General features: G+C 41.6%; 1 protein-coding gene across 1 annotated transcript in view; it reads right to left on the bottom strand.

The window, feature by feature from the left end:
- PDILT (protein disulfide isomerase like, testis expressed) overlaps nucleotides 1–17,203 on the bottom strand; it is a 29,095-nt gene that overhangs the window by 10,778 nt on the left and 1,114 nt on the right. Inside the window, exons 3-6 of the mRNA XM_009649560.2 lie at nucleotides 7,157–7,363; nucleotides 4,091–4,224; nucleotides 1,808–1,945; nucleotides 958–1,068 (exon numbers count right to left, since the gene is read on the bottom strand). Of these exons, the coding sequence (XP_009647855.1) occupies nucleotides 958–1,068; nucleotides 1,808–1,945; nucleotides 4,091–4,224; nucleotides 7,157–7,363 (590 nt within the window). The remainder of the gene's footprint in view (nucleotides 1–957; nucleotides 1,069–1,807; nucleotides 1,946–4,090; nucleotides 4,225–7,156; nucleotides 7,364–17,203) is intronic.

Genomic DNA, 17,203 nt, shown 5'->3' with positions numbered 1-17,203 from the left:
CTCTTTGTAAGCAGAACAGTGAATCAGAGGCTCAGAGTATCAGTATCATTCAGTTCTACTATTGCAAATTTTACTTTTAAGACTCAGTTCCCAATCATTTCCATAACCGTTGGATTTTTTTCATTGTTACAAAGAAGATAGAAGAATCAGCAGCTGCTGAGTGTTTTCTCTGTTCCAGGAAAAACCTCATTGTTATTCATAGATTTTTACGGTCAGAAGGGACTGTTACGATCTTCTAGTCTGACCTCCTCTATAACACATGCTGAAAAATTAATGCTAAAGATGTGCTGAAAGTAAAAGGCAGTGTTACCCAAGGAGGCCCAACTGTAGCAGCTGCAGGAGCTAGACCTGGTTGGGGTATGCCTTCACTTCTGGGTGGCATCAGCAGCTTATGTCTCCTTCCCTGCACAGACCTGCCCTTTTTCTCATGCCACCCCATGATTAGAGGCAATGGGGTGTCCCCCAGGCAAGCAGGTATTTCCATGTCTTCCCCTTTCTACCTGCGCTACCAACAGTTATTGCTCGTTTCTTTCTTCCTTGTCTTGGCCCAGAGGATCCCGTTGCTGCAAGGGCGTGGAAGGGTTGGAGCCAGGAGAGGGGCTGGCTTTCCAGCCTTCCACCCCACCCAGTTTGCTGCAGAAGCAGCCCAGGCTTTTGTATGGGCTCCACGGGAGGGAGGTGTTTGCATGTGCAGGCAAGTTCACTGTTTGGCCAGCCATTCCCTGTCTCCTCCAAGAAACAACACCTTGCCAGAGGGAAGCATCATTTGGCCTGGATTAGACCAAGAGCTGCCTGTTGGCTTCTGTTGGTGTTTCTAGATGTGTTTAGGGCTGGCCTAGTCAAACAAGCAAACAAGATTCTCAAACGCTAAGGACCAGAATAGCTCCCTAGGTCTCTTTCTACATGGATTCCTGTCTCTCTCCTGTGGCTTTTGGTAATACAGTGAAATACCCATACCTCAAGATTATATTCAGTGACCAAATCCAAGGTGAAGGTTTTGATTAGCCTCGTTAGATCCAGTTTGTTCAGTCTGCCATCTTCAAGCACTTCATTATGCACAGGTTTTCCCTTGGACAAATAGTGAAGTTTGTGAGGTTGTTGGCCTTATCAACTATAGGAGCAAAGAGGCTGTCTTTACTCTAAAATGTTGTTCTCAGCTTTGCTGTTTTATGATCCTCAGTAACTGAAATTCCATAACTTGTAAAATAAATGTCACAGATTATAGAACAAGATTATAGCTAAAATTCAAGGTACAGCTGACAGTTTTAATTTGCTCAGTAATCTTAACATACTGAAAGATCTTTTCTATATTTATACATGCTATCTGTGACATACGCTCACTCAGGATGTCCTTGGTCTGACTACTTCATAGCCTAAAAGTCGGTGCTACTCCTGTGTAGTTTTGATCTGTTGTTGGCCACTTCTTCTGTTGTGGGTTGGCAGAAAAGAAGATTCCTGGCCAAAAGCAACACAAAGGAAAAAAGGTAAATATCTGCAAAACTCACTGAACCTGGCAGCACGTGTTGATTATAATATGGATTGGAAAATAAAGCCATTTTAACTAGATTCTTAACTATAAATTAGAAGCATGAATATAGGCAGCTAGATGGAAAATACCGGTTGTCTAAAGGTTGCTGTTTGCTTCCTCCTTGTCTCTCTTGTCTGCAAATGCAGTATTTTTTGTGTTAAGCTGTTTGAATTTCAACTAGGAAATTATTTAACCTGCAAAATTCCCAAACAGCCTTTCTGTAGCCCAGTGCTACCATGGCAGCTCACTGCACCTTGCCTGCTAGGCTTGCATTCCTACCTTCTTAAACACAACAAGCATGTTCTTTTGGATGCCGTAGTTAGCACAGACGTCCTTGCTGGCTGTCATCCCGAAAGGCATCTCTGGCACGTCTCTTGCTGTCTCACAGAAAACTTCCACGTTGTCATTTTGAAGTTCCTAGTCCCAGGAAGAGTATTCATTGAGACTGGGTCCTGCATCCTGCTAGGATGCATAGGATTGAGAGCTACAGGTGAGGCAGGCCCCTAAAGGCTTGTGAGGTAGAGAAGGGAATGTAATTGTAAAGCAGGTATAGCTTGCCATCATTACCTCCAAGGGGAGATCTTCACAATAGGGGAGGTCCGAGGAGTGCTGCGATACGGCTCAGTGCGTTCACCTTTCCAGCTAGTGTCAGCTGGGCTGGGTCAGTATGAATGGTGTATGGTCCCCTATGCCCTTCCTGCACTAATCTCATCTGCCCTGCACTCCCCTGGCATTTCCACACTCTGCGAAGGCTTCTGCAGGTGGGGAAGGATCATGCCAACAGCTTCTCCCCTGCTGCAGCCTGGCTGCACAGCCGGCAGGATGTGATGGATTGGAGAGGAGGGCTCTCTGCTTGCAAGAGGACCTGACTGATGGTGCTTTGACTGAGTGCTCTTCAAGGCAGGGACCTTGACTCCCACATCTGTCAAATAGTCACTGTGCTGTCCACCTTCAAACTAACAGTAAATAAGCATGATGAAAGGCAACAGCACTTCCAGATTTGATTTAATCAGACAATTATTTCATGCTAGATGAACAGTAATTTATGTGCTGAGACCTCCCAACACATCCTGGCACTCACATTTGTGAGCAATCTGTGACTAATACAAGGCCAAATACAGCTCTTTACTTGGACACTATTTTGTTGGCTTCCACCCATTACGTTTCTGACATGCCCTAGTTCATGCTCATCTATTGTCATTTCAGCCCCTATGGAGTCTAGTCAAACACATCTGCGGGCAATTTCTGCTATCGGTGTGGTTCAGGGAACTCTTCAGCATCATAGCGATAGCAAGGGCTTCTCAATCTGGCCCAGCCTTCCCTCATAAACGGCTGCAAGCAGATTGCTGCAAAGCAAAAATCTGGGCACTCTGAGTGTTTTCACAGTTTGTCCTATTATGCTGTATGTGTTCACCAGCTCTGTTACTATGGGGCATTTTGGTAATGAATCCTGTTTTCCACATCAATAAAACTTGGACTATCCACTGTAGCCAGCATATTTGGGACCTTATCAGTTCAGGTGTGAGTCCAGACACTGCTTTTAACTGGGCAGAGAGATAACAGATACTGTTTTACTGACTTCTGACTGCATGCCTTGACAGCTGAAATTTATTTTGCACTAATTGACTGTTGTTCTGTATCATTCAGCCCCAAATCCTAAGAACCTTATTCAGCTCTAGTAGGAATTTGCTTGAGAAAGGACTACATGAGTTGAATCATATACAGTGTAAAATTTTATGACTTCCTATGCACACATGTTTCTTAGCTGGCAGGAGCTAAAACCCACAGTTAGTGTGATATCCATGGAGCTGTGCTCTGCCCCCCTGAGTTTCTCTGAAGTTTTAAATCCTCAAATGGAAAGATGGAGAAAAGGCACTCTAGTATATTAGACAATATTTGCTGGTTTTTTATGGACTTAAGCAGGAAGGGAATATTCCTTCACCAGAACAGCCTGCAACTATTCATGTCTATGATTTTACACCACATTTGAATAGAAACGCAGTGATCTGGTAACCCTAGATTTTTAGATCAGTTACAACTCTGGGTAGGGATTACAACTTTTTGCATTTGGAGAATCCAGCAGCAGTATAACCTATACCACCAATGGGTTAAGTCTCTCCAAAGAAAAGGATGGAGTTAAGTAAGGATAGGTAGGTCAATAGTTCTGCCTTCTTCCCACCAGGCACCAAATTTGGGGTGCTTAGGCAGAAGCCCTTTCATCTGAGGATACAGGAAAGTCTGCTGTGACCAGGGCTGTGCAAACGTTGCTGTAGCATCCTGCTCTCAGAGTGGTACGTCTCTGTGCTAGGGTCCCTATTCAGGAAAAGTGCTGTGATGTGAGATGTTCTTATCTCTGCCTGTGCTGCTTATCTAGAAGTGTTAAAATGTAGATGGAAACAAATTTAAAAAGAGAGAAGGAAAGGCTCTGCAGAGAAAACTGAGGGTCTGGGTTTTTCAGGTGAGTTCTAGGTCTTTTGGATATGTGGGATTTGGTGGTGATGGCAAGCAGTATATCCCAAAGTCAGAACAGAATCCAGCCTTTTGAGTTTTCCAGTGAATTACCTTAAAAAAGCCAATCACTGCCAAATCGTCAGCATGTATGATGGCTTCAGCCTGATCAGTAGAGTTGATTAAAACAGTGCTAGGTCCTGTTCTTCTTTTCACCCATGTAATAAAGGCTGAGGCCTGTCTGACTCCTGTGGAAGGAAAAGAGAGTTAAAATTACCATCAAAATGAATGACAGAAATTTTTGTGCAATCAAGATAGAGGCACTGGAGTTACAGAAGGATGCTAAATACAAATGGAATTGGGCTGCTTAGAACTGAGGTCAAAGCTGATTTAAAGTGGGCTTGGGGCATCCAAATTCAACCGCAAGTTCTAGTCACCATTTAAACTGTTGCTGACTCTAGATCAACGACGGATCGGTATGTTTTCTGAGACCTCTGCAAATGGCTGTATGTCCAATTAACTGCTTAATCACAGATGGAGAATAGAGATGAGGAAATTCAAACAAGTAGAAAACCTGTTCTGCAAGATTTCATGTGTCCCAAAATCACAGTAAGCTATAAAGAGCTATCGACCTGAGGTTTAATCCAAAATGACTTCAAACCAATTGCAGATTTTATTGAACTGTCTGTTCAATTGAATTAGGTGTCAAAATTGTTCCTTTGGTACTGCAGAAGGGATCTGATAGGCACAGAGACATGTTAAAATTCCTCTGTGGTGCTGCAGCTTCACTTTTTAGTTTAGACATAAGAAAAAAAGCTGAAGTGTTGAAGTTGTCCTTTAATTCTGGATTGTTCCATCTTTTCAGTTCCAAAATACTGCTACCAGTTTTACTGAGGTTACAGTCATTCTGTTTATTTGGTAAATTCTCTTCAGGCTTTTAGGAGTTGTAGGAATCTTGAGTCTCTAAAAAATACATTTTCTAGCTATCATGTTTTCAGCGGAATTGGAGCCACAAATTGCGGCTCAGGAGATAAGAATCTCAGCTGTGAAGTAGCCCTTTCATCTCTGAGAGTATGACACACTTGTTGGACCAGACCAAGAGTCTAGCAAAGGGTTAATGAAAATTATATATGAAAAAGTCTGTATGCTGTGAAGTGCTAGAGTCAAGATGTACAGTACAAGTGGATTATCAAAGATACAAGTCCTGGTACTGTGCATTTTAGCAATACGACAAGATCAAAATTGAGTCAGACCATTTTACTGCCATCAAGTCATTTTGCAGCAGGCTGCACTGCAACTAGTTTAAAATACCTTTTTTTTTTAAGGTGAAGCAGGCAGGCACCTGCTCTGGAGTGTATAGGCTGCAGAGCAAAGCACAGAGCAGTATCTAGTGGCCACATAGTGCTTGACTTCTGCTGTCTAAATGCAGAATTGAGCTCTTGCAGTTTATGTCAGTGATATAACCCCTCAGCATGCTTTTCATATGGCTAATCTTTTTGTCGGGTTGCTTTAAAAAGCCTGTGTAGTTTGTTTCTACTGGCTAAATTCTGGGCCTGAAGTGGTAAAAGATGATTTTACAAAACCTAGGATTTGGCTTCCATACTATGTCCATTGCCAGGACAACCATTCAAAAATTCCCTCTTCCATAAAATATTTGAGTTAATTTCTTGATTTAAGCGATGTCTGCTCTTTCTTTTATGGTATGAAGTATAGCAAGTTCTGTATGAGAAGTCATTGGGTAGTCGCTGCGCATTTTCAGTTGCTAATTCTCAGTGGTTTCAAAGTCATATGCGATAGGTGAGGTTTTACTAGTTGCGCATAAGCATTTGCCTGTCAACAAAATGTAACTGAAGTCATTATTGGTGATATATGTGCTCTGAACAGTTGATGCTATCTTGTACAAATCACGGAGCAGAAGCCAGTTTCCTAACCTCTTATGTCTTGCTAGTATGTGTGTCTTGGCAGCTCTCTGCTGAAGGGTGACTGCGTGCCTGTTGTGATACTCTGTATGCACTGGTTCTCACAAGCATACCTGTCAGGTAGTTTTACCAGTTTAAAGAAGTTTCCATGTCAATGATATAGATTTAATCAGAGACTGAAGGTAGGTGCTTTTGTTCTCATGTATCAGCACCTCTAATAAAAGTTCAGTACGGCAAATCACGCTTGCAGTGGCATTTGTGCAGAAGCTGCTGTTTGCACAAGTCTAGATGATGGGAACTTGTTAAGAAATTCAATAGCAAGGAAGAGCAAGTTACTAAAAATACTGAAGATCAGCTTTCAGCAGCAGCAGCCACAGGGGGCTCAGCAGTTAAAGAAGTCTGAGCACTTGCTTGTGTACAGGCTCAGGAGGCAAACTTTAGGTTCTTTTTTTTTTTCTTGGTTAAACTTGTGACTTAACTGTATCTGCTTAGAGTACACTAACGGACACTTGGCCAAGTCATGCAATTTTTGTCAACTCTGTAGAAGTTCATCATTTTAGGTAAAAAAAGAAAAATAATCTTTCTTGTATATCTGTTCAGTGAAAGAAAAACTCTAATAAGGCCTGGATTTCCCAGTATTGCTCAAGTCAGTCCTATTCCAATATTGTTGTCTTTGCTTAAGAACTTTCCATCAAAGATTTCAAATTATTCCATGTTTTTTTGAGCCACATATGAGCTCCCTCTGATGGCTAAATTGCAAAATTCTTTTCCTTGGTTTAGGAAATATAATTAGCGTGGACTTAGTGAATTCACAATTCATTCTTAGATGCACAGAGTCTTGCTCCAGCCTACTTCTGTAGGCGTGCTACACATGGGAATTGCAGCAAACTAGAAGTGCAAACGGAGCAGGTTCGGGACCAAAATCTTGTTTGATGTAACTCATTTATCTATGTTTATTGTAGTAAATGGGAGTAAGTTGTCTCGTTGGGATGATTCTCTGTACTCGGTGGAATTACGCCAGCAGTGGATTTGGCTGTGTGAGCTGAACATACGGTTCAGTTACACACTTGGAAGATGAAATCAAATCCCTGTTCTTATATTGGTACAGGGGTAATTGTATATTTAAAACCATGGGCAAAACCAGTTTGCTACTTTGTATATTCTTTATCTGAGCATCTATATTTTTCTTCTGAGTAACATAATAGATCCGTACATCCTGTCATTACATATAATTATCTTATCAATGCATAAGACAGTTTACCTTTGCAGTCTATGGGATCTTCCCTGCTGCCATCCACAAAAAATTTCACAGTAGGAAACTCTTGAATATTAAATTCTTTTCTCAAATCATGTTGGTGTGTGACATCAATTTTGCCAAATTGGATTCTTGGAGCTTCTTTTTTAAGCTGTCGTGCAGCCTCAGCAAATTCTTCAGACAAGTCCTGAGATGACTGAGATAAAGTAATATCTGGAAAGGGTCAACCAAAAGAGAAGGGGTTACCTAGGCCACAGCTTTCTAGTGGAGGTTGTTGTGTCAAGTAGTAGCTGGAGGGGTTGAATAAGGTCTCTTATGACTCAGAAATAAATGAGAAATTATCTTTTTATGTCTTTGTGTTGATGCTGATTGTTCACCACTCCACCCGTCCTTGGACCAGTCTCAGTGAAAAACTAGTAGGATTGCAATGTTCTTCTGTTGGGAAGAAATGACGTGGAATTAAAAAGTAGTTTGACTGACTGACTATGTTGGGCATGAGTCAAAGGGAGTTCAAGGGTAGAGTTAGATATTGCTCACATTGAGACTCTTTGATAAGATACCATTTTTTGTAAGGACTTCACTGAGGTGAACCTTTGTAATGCAGAAACTACTTTTCCAGATAAGATACGGAGGAGGGAAGGAGAACAGCAGAGTATGGGTTTTTTTTAGAGACTGGCAGCATATTTCTGCATGCTGTGCTGTGTGCCAGCCCTTCTTTAGCTTAAACGGCAGATTGTGTTAGGAGGAAGAAGGGCCATCCTAATCTGGCCCCTGGAGTTATAAGTTATATTAACATGAAAAAAGGACAAGAGGAAGAAACTAGTCACACATCGCTGCTCTGTATTCAAAGTCAAATAAGAGGTAAAGGCCTGCAGCATTACGGTTTTGCAACTTGGGTTGAAAAAAAAATTAATTTGACTTTCTTTTGATAAAATTGAGATACCCTATATTGTTAGATTTATTACAAAGAGCAAAACCTTTTTCTTTATATTATGCACAGAATTTTTTTTGTTTCATCAATATACTCTTCAAATAGGAACAGATGAAAAATATCCAGTTAATCTTGGTTTCATACTTTTATGTGTGTTCGTGTGTGTATATACACACATTCAGATCTATACTTACACAAGCACACACACGTGCACCAAAGCATAAATCTAACAAAATAACTGTCGTTTGTTCTCTCACAAAATTACAAATGCACTTCTTTACAGCCTTCCTGGTGAAGATACTGCCCAACATAATTATAACCAAAAAGTGAATGAACATTTCTGTATGAGTTCTAATAAATGAAAGATAAAACCACTAATCTAACTCAGTGCTGATGTACATTTCTTGCATTATTCATCATGATCCTTGCTCTGAATCCCAGCCATCAATCATTTTCTTCCACCTAATTGCCACAGAGAGGATTGTGAAGAGTAGCATTAAATAATGTTACTTTCTCAAAATATTAACCTGATAGGCCCTTCTAAATTTTTCCACATATAAACCCATCTTCACTTAGGCTCACAGAAACCCCAGCATTGGAACAGCTGCCCCAGCTGCTAACTTGCCAAAGGGGGTTCTTGTGAGTAGAACAAAACTTAGTGTCTATTCAGAGGGCACTTGAATTCCATGGTGATGAATAGAAGGTACTTCTCTAAATAAAGTAAATGAGCCTTAAGGCATCAGTCCAACGCAAGTTGTGTTCTAATTGCCTGTAAAATTACTGTTTCATCAAATAAATTTATTTTCATTTTACAGAGAGATTTGATCCTAACTTCAATTTCATTTTTTCTAATTATAAAAATGGTCTTACAAACCTTTTCCCCAACAAGTTTGTGAAGTGTTATCTCACAGCACACAAAAAAATTGCAGTAGTCTCTCCAATTGCATCTCTATATGCTCTAGATGTAACTGCAGAAAACCGTGATGGTTATTGTAAGCTCTGACATGTCAACATAAGAAATAGTATGTCTACCCTATGAAAATACTGCTGCTTCTAGGGACAGTGTGTATTGAGCCTTCATGAAATATCGTTGCTTAAAATCATTGCAAAGGTATGTGGTCTTTTAAATAAAACATGGAGTACCCGCTATGCAATGTAAGAGTGCTGATACACAATGACTGGCTGTGGCAGGGCTAGCCCGAGTTGCTGGGCTTTCCAAGGGGAAGGGTGCATTGCTCTGGATAGAGTGCTGTTGGAATAAGGAGCAGGAAGCCACATAGCAATTAGGGATCCAGTACCTTGTAGCTAATTCCAAGGCAATGGTTTACACCAGAGGCAAAACAGCTGTTTTACTACAACTGGGAATTTGGAAGATAAAATGCTTATTGCACAGTGAAACGGGACTCTCTTGGGAAGGGGCAGAAGAAATTGTTGGTGAAGGCCAGACACAGAAGCTGAAACCACTTAGAGGCTTCCCAAATATACAGGGATTAATAAGCTTTATGGACATTAGACATGCATGTAGATTATCTGGAGGTTTTTAGCATCTATTTTTCTCTGCAATATTTCAATTCCAAAATGATATGTTTAGGAATGATCTTTTATCACTGAACGACCTGAATAGGCAGAGTTGCAGGTGACTAGTAATGTAACTAGCAAGCTTAGACAATGAGACTTGGTGGAGTTGTTAGCTCCTGGCTGGAGCTGGGAAAAGTGCCTGACTCCATCCCGTAAGAAGTAATCACTGCACTCAGAGACCAGGAGGAATCCAAGTACCATTAACCTGATAACTGCGAGACATGAGTTCAGTGAGTGAACTGCCTTCTTCATCAGACAGATAAAAACTGTTTCCTTGACTACCCAGAAATCATGTGGAAACATCCATCACGCACCTTTCCCCTGCTTTCCTGAGTGATTAGACTCTTCTTCAGCTTTCCATCAATTCCTTTTCATTCCACTCATTCTCTGTTTGCCTCCCAGGTGCTTTATTTTTCAAGTCGCTTGAGTGTTGCAGGAAATCATCACTCCTTTTATTTGGAGCCTTTTCTCGAGTTTTGTTTTGCTTCCTCTGTTTTAGTTTTTTATTGACACCAATCGCTTCAGGCATTGGGGTGAGGAAGCAGCTGCTGAGGCTGACAGAGCGTCAGAGGCTCCAGACTGGAGGAGAGCTGAGCGCCCGCAGAGTACGAGGGCAGACACAGATGAGAGGTACAGAGTTGGTGGCAGGGTCACCAGGGAGGACGTGTGGGTGATGGGATGCCCGTGTCAACCAGGGTGCTGTGCCGCAGCTGCCAGAAGCGAGACCCTTCAGAGGATGTCAGCTCAGGGACAGCATTGTATTAACAATGGGAGAATATCTTTGTTATCAGTAGCTTTAGTTGTGTTATAAATAGAAAGAAGGGTAATTTAAGGGTTTGTTGAGGTTTTTAATTTTTTTTCCTAGATAGTGTTTTTGACATGTCTTTTGGAAGTATTGCTGAATTCCCTCCTGCCCTGTGTCATTGCCGACTTGTGAAGTGTCCTTTTCAAAACAGACTTGAACCTCCAAAGGAGCATCTTAACAGATTTCCACCATTTGATCATGGGTACGGAAGATCCTGAAAATAAATTATTCAGCATCTGAGAACAACTCAAGCTCTTTGGCTCATATGTTGAAGAATTTAAAAGGACCACAGAACTATGAGAGTTGAAAGCACCTCTGTGATGTCCTCTTAAATATTTTTCTTTTCTTTTTGATAACAAATGAGCTGCAAGCAGTCACTTTTTTAAATCACTTGCAGCCTGTAGAACCATTTCTGTAGCCACTTTGCTCAGACAGTATTGGCATGTTGTCTCTGTGAGAAGGCCCCGCACTGAAGAACAGCATTGCATTCTTCAGCACCTTCCCTGACGACTAAAGTTTCCCATATTTTAGGAACTGCTGTAAGAACGCCTTCCTCTAAAGGTCATGTAGAGCAACTCTGATACACACCCTCTTTCCCCAAAGGAAGGGTGTTGGGTGTGGGAGGACTGTCACATTTTCCATTTCATGAGCTATAATAAAGTATGTATTTGAGGATTTAAATGCATTTTTGTATTTTACCTGTCTCATATGTCAGCAACTCAAATTTTGTCAGTTTTGTTTTCCTTGGACAACCAATGAACTAGGTTAATGTGAAATTGCGTGTACATTGAAAGCAAAGCCTGACAAACTGAATGGGAATACAGATTTTTAATCAGACAGTCAAAAATGCTGATTTTTACAGCTCAAGCTGCTAGCAGTCTTTTCTAGGCAATGTAAAACATTTTGTAAGAAAGTAGTCCTGCCTCTCTGAAGAACTTACACTGTGACTTTGTAAGGATCAAGAGCAAAGTGGGTGTCATCACACGTCATCACCTCTATCTTAGAGAATCACAAGATATTTTTCCCAAAGCCACACCAGATGCATATGGCAAAAGTGGGAAGAGAACCAGAGATCTTGTACTTTTAGAGACTCTTTCTTCTGATCACATCAGTAACCTGAGTAAGCTGCTACTTTTTTTTTCATAGTGCAGCTTATTGAACTTATATTGAAATGTGGACAGAGAAAATTTTTGCTGATACATAAATGTGTTTAATGACTCTAAAGCATTCTTGAAGTGAGTAGACGTGAAAGCATGATGAATTCCTCCTTTTTTAGCTAAGTACTGGTGGCCTCCAGTTTCATTCTGCAGTCTATATTAATGGCCTAGTGATTGCTGCAGTCATTGTGAATATGCCTGTTGTCATACTAAATACTGATTTCCTTGCTGTTAGTTTCTAGCGTGGTCAGAAAGTCATTTTAGCAGTCCCACTTTTCATCTTCTGCACAGGCTGCTTTTACAGATATATAATTTTCCCGTAGAAGACTCTTGAGATGAAGGATGGATTTGTGTTTAACATATCAGGGTGGAAGGATGTTAATCTTGCGGCAGTTGCAAACTTTCTTGAGTGACCCTGAATTCTCCCATTCTCTTCTACAGTGAGATACAGCCCATAATCTTCTGTGCTGACCTCTGTGCTTTTAAACTGAGTTAATCTAATGTTTACAGTTCACTTGAGATCTTCTGCTGTGCAAACATTAAGGATTATTCTACAGTTTGTATCCTTATTCAAAGCATTCAATGAAATAAGCATGTGTAAGAGACACATAACAGACCTGTGCTAATCAGTAAGTCTCTGAAGCAGGCAACTAGAACATCATTTAGTGACGCTTGAATACTGTGTTCAGTTTTGGGCCCCTCACTACAAGAAAGATGTTGCATTGCTGGAACATGTCCACAGGAGAGCCACAAAACTGGTAAGGGGTCTAGAGCACAAGTCTTACGAGGAGCGGCTGAGGGAACTGGGGTTGTTTAGTCTGGAGAAGAGGAGGCTGAGGGGAGACCTTATGGCCCTCTACAACTGCCTGAAAGGAGGGTGTAGCGAGGTGGGGGTCAGCCTCTTCTCCCTGGTAACGGATGATAGGACGAGGGGGAATGGTTTGAAGTAGGGTTAGGTTAAAGGTTGGACTTGATGATCTTAAAGGTCTTTTCCAACCAAAGTGATTCTATGATTCTGTGATTCTATGACTCTTGTACCTGTCTGGACATGTGTTTCCACTGTCCTGCTCATTTTTACACACATATTCTGCAAACAGTTCAAGTGACTCTCTTCAGAAGATTTACTCCTAAAAGACTGACACAGATTTCTGATGAAGCCTACAGGAATGGGGCACCCGTGTTCCACTCTCTCTCACACTGCACTAGGTTCCTGTAGGAAGCTTAGTTGTAGGAAATACCTGTTCTGGGTGGTTTTGAACTGTTTGCATTCACCTGCTGTGGTGAGGAGACTGCTGTATGCTGAAATCTGTTCTTAGCACAGGAGTGAGTATGCCTTGGATGTTGACTTTGAGTGAGCTGACCACTGGGTCTATATAATTGATTTTAAGTCAGTCATGCCTCCTCTGCTTCCTAGAAATCTTCCTTTTTATGAACTAGATGTATACATAGGCAGCAATTTCTTGTTTTTTTCAATAACATCACCTTCAGCTTTTGTGCCTTGAAAAGGAGATGTTTGTCTTTAAGAGTAACCCCCATCTTGCCTATTAAATGTCATTATCTCAGCACAGATTGGCAGTCACAAGCTGCAGGAATCCTACGGCTGACCCAGTGCCTCACTGGATATACAAATGTTCTGCTGGAAAAGGTAAACATCCCGTTTTCATAAATGAGAGCGCACTTGGCACTCAAAGCAGCAGCACAAGGTCTGCACCGCTTATGTGCTTGCCCTTAGGTTATCCTCCTGTTTATCTAGGAACTGAAAACTTTTCACTGGAAAGGACAGGAGCAGGCATTCTCAGAGATCTGTGGAGTCAAACATTCGCTGGGGTCTGGGCCTTTTCCTGGGTTCTTTTGATAGGTGGGAGAAAGTGGTGTTAGCTTGTGCTCTGCAACCATTTTGTGTTTCCCAAAATATGCTATTAGCCAAGTTAAAGGATTATAGAACTAGAGCTGTAAGGGACTCGGAGAAGTCATTGGTCTAGCCTAGGGCAAGTAAAACCATATCTGAATCAATCTTGACAGCTATTTGGCTAATTTGGCTTTAAATATTGCGATGAATGAAGATACCAGAGCTACCCTCGATAGTACATCATTAGCCTTCCAGCTAAATGGTGGTCTTTATCCCTGACCGTAATGTGTCTGCTGTGTTTAAACCCATTATATTGCTAGTGAAAACAAAGAGCACTTTAATACCTGCTGCTTTGCAGCAACAGTGTACTTGGGTACATTTAACATGTCTCAGTCGCAAGGTGGTCAGTTGCTGATGTGGGCTGATGCACTGTATTTTACCCCTGGGCTGGAGCATCTTGTGGGCTGTTTTTGCCTCTCTGGCTTGGGAAAGCCTTAAATATGAATGGTCTTCACCGTACTGTTTGGGGGATCAGGGGACTATTCTTGTCTGGAGAAATATGGGACAGTTGCAAAGTCCTGTGAAAACTATTCTGATGACAGAAAGTTGGAAAAGTTTATGAAAGCCCTTTGAAAAGAAATTAAATAGGAGATGCATTTTACTGTGTTCAGGCAGTTTACTGTGTTGAGGCAGTTGCAGTCCTTGGGAAAACGAGTAATCTAATACATAACTTCGGCTGGTTGCAGTTTGCAGTGGTGAGCAGCAGTGCTTGGAGTGTTTGTGCTTAGAAGCCTACAAAGTTTATCCTCCCTGTGGTAAGGATTTTTGTCAGAGTGCTTGGGAATTTTTGGTTTTGATTTTTTTCAAAGCAACAATATTCTGCAATGAAAGTCAACACAGGGATTTATATTCAGTGTAGTATAAACAGTAAAACTCTTCCATATAGGCAACACTGGTGTAAGAGCTACCTTCTGCCTGTGCCAAGTGCTCTATATACCCTGTGCTCATAGGCATTTGACTGATACTTAAATCAGTTTAACATGGACGGGGAGATGCCACGGACTGCAGCAGAAGAGCCCTTTCACATGAGCTTTGAGATGAGGTGCTCCTGGTGCGTACAGAGCATGTAATTCAGCTGGGTGGGCGGCAGGGCTTGCATCCGTGGGAGCGTAGGCACATGGCTGCGTGCTGTGCATTTTCAGACATTGTCCTCAGGGCCTTTCCCAAAAACCAAAGGGAAGCTGGAACCTCCGTTCTGTGTCCTTCCTTACCCTCGCTGTGCTGCCTCTTTAGTTGCATTGTGTTGCACAGCACAGCTGGAATGAGGGCAGAAGAGTGCCAGATCCATTACTTTATTTCCATGCTGGTACTTGCCCCATGCACTTTGCTCAGCTCATGGGGGTAGCTTGATATTGCTTAGCAGAAAGTCAGTGTATGTTTTTGTAGTAAACCTTGCCTGAAAGAAGGCAGACCTGGGACACGGTGAGGGTGGAACTGAAGGGCTTTAGGAGGACTTGGGAGTAGCTGGGCAGAAGATATCAAAGCAGGCCCCTTGTGATAAATATTGTGGGACTGGGTAAGTAGATAATGGTATGCAATAGGGAAAGTGTTGGGGGTTTTCTCATAATAGATAGGCCTAAGGCAGATCCTGGAGTGTTGAATCAATGTTTGGAGCTCACACTTTTCCCCATGTTGGTACAGCAACAGAACAAATCCTGTTTTCTGGGAAGCATGGGATTCCTCCCCATTTTCTGTCTGTGTCTCTGTGGTTGGGAATGGGTCAAGAAGAGAAAGGTCTCAGGTCTTGCATTCACTTTGGTTTTCTGAAGCTAATTCCTGGCAGCCCCACAGATTTTCTGTGTGATCTGGGGAATGTTGCTTTGTCTCTCATTATCTAAGTTCCCTTAATAGTTCCATGTTCACATAGATTGTTTATTGGGATAGCCTGTTTTAAGGAGTAGGACATAAAATAGTAGGGTTTTATGGCTTCACTGCGCAGGCACATGTGCATGTCCCATCTTTAGCCAATTTGTGCTGTGGCAATGCAAATGATTATGGCAAATGAACCAACTGGTTCAGCATTGTGGACTCGGGTTTCCTACATCCCAGGGAAGTGCCTCGCTGCAGGATGCTTTTTCACTGCCTCAGAGGCTGTTTAGTGCCATGTCTCCAAAAGGAGCTATTGAGGTTGAGGCCACTGATTTCCAGGTAATGTATCCGGGCTGTGGAGCTTGTCACTCTCGTGAGTGATTTCATAATTCTCTGCAGGGACTGTAGATGCCTTTATGGTTTGTGGGGGAAAGGCAATCCAGGAGTTTCCAGTAAGCCCTTCAGGTAGACACAGTGACCTTGAATCCAAACCAGAAAGCTGTGAGGATCAGTGGAGCAAGGTGTGATTGAGGAGCAGTGTTTAGTATCTGACTTTGTTGGAAGATGAGGTGTGGAATGGAAGAGTGTTTGTCCTTCCCTTCTGAACAATGCCAGTGAGGGTGGTGGGATGTCAGAGAGAGAGGTCCAAGACTGCTCCAAAGTAGGGGGAAAAAATCCTGGTTTAGATCTCCCACATCCTTTGAGTGCCCAAGTCCCGGGGCTACTGTATTCTGAACAATTCTTTCTTCATCTCTTGTTTCTTTATGAAATTTTTCACGTGTCTTCTTTCCATTTGGTATTAGGTTAAAACTGTGAAGTGTGCTGCAGTATCTCGTTTTTGATCAGCTTTGCCCGTACTAAGGAGGTTTGGCTGCAAACTCTTCTCTGACCTGGACATTTTGGTTCGGTGCTTTGAATCAGCTCTTACAAAGCTGAGAATAGAGCTTGACTAAGGTTTTCCTGATAAATGTTCTTTCACCAAAATAATGCATTTTCAGAGAGATCAAAATTCACAACTGTAGACTCAATTTGGTAAATAGCTTTAGACCCTCTACAATTAAAAAATAAAATCTTTCTAAATTTCAACACTTTCAAGAGTGTTTAAGAGTCTTAAACATTATGTTTTAAAGACATTTCTAAGGTGATTGTTCTGAAAGTTTTAAAAATATTTAAAACATTGTTTCAGAATTAATGAAATGATTGGTATGATCCAAACATGGTTTTACTTTCATTAATCTGTTAGTGTTTAGTTTTTGTTGTTGGAAAAATACAAGTGTTTTCGTATCAGATTGACCTACACTACTACTAATTATTATTGTCATCATCATTCTCCTTCAGGTTGGTAATGAGGGAAAAGAACAAATTACACGCACTTCTGCAAAGTTAGGATCTTGCCTTAATTTCAAATATCCCTTTCAAATATGGAATAGATTGGGGTATTCAGCTGGTGCCTGTCTATAATGCCTGCCTCCAAAGGAGGGCTAGTTTGCAAGGTGTTTGTATAATTTAAGGCTAAGCGGATGTGTGCACTGAGCTCAGTGAGTATGGCACAGTGAAGCAAGGTCAAGCCCAAGCAGCAGAGACAAAACTTTTGCTGTCTTATGCAGATTGAAGAGATTCTGCTACCAGCAAGCTGCTAGGAAATACAGCTCCGTATTTGTGGAATGGGAAATTATGCAGTGTCTGAACTTTGAGATGGGTAACAGCACGAGAATATACCATTAGGCTTTTGTGATTTACTTTCTGTAAGGCTTAGATGGCCAGACCTTCTAACAAAGTTAGTTACTCAAAAGGTCCCACTAGTTTCCTCTCCATAAGGAATAAACATGAACCTAATAGAAAAGCCACAAACCAGCCTCCACCT

Source organism: Egretta garzetta, unplaced genomic scaffold (assembly GCF_000687185.1).
Source record: "Egretta garzetta isolate BGI_Z169 unplaced genomic scaffold, ASM68718v1 scaffold292, whole genome shotgun sequence".
Lineage (NCBI taxonomy): Eukaryota > Metazoa > Chordata > Aves > Pelecaniformes > Ardeidae > Egretta > Egretta garzetta.
Note: the sequence above shows the minus strand (reverse complement) of the source record. Positions and strands in the feature narration are given on the sequence as shown.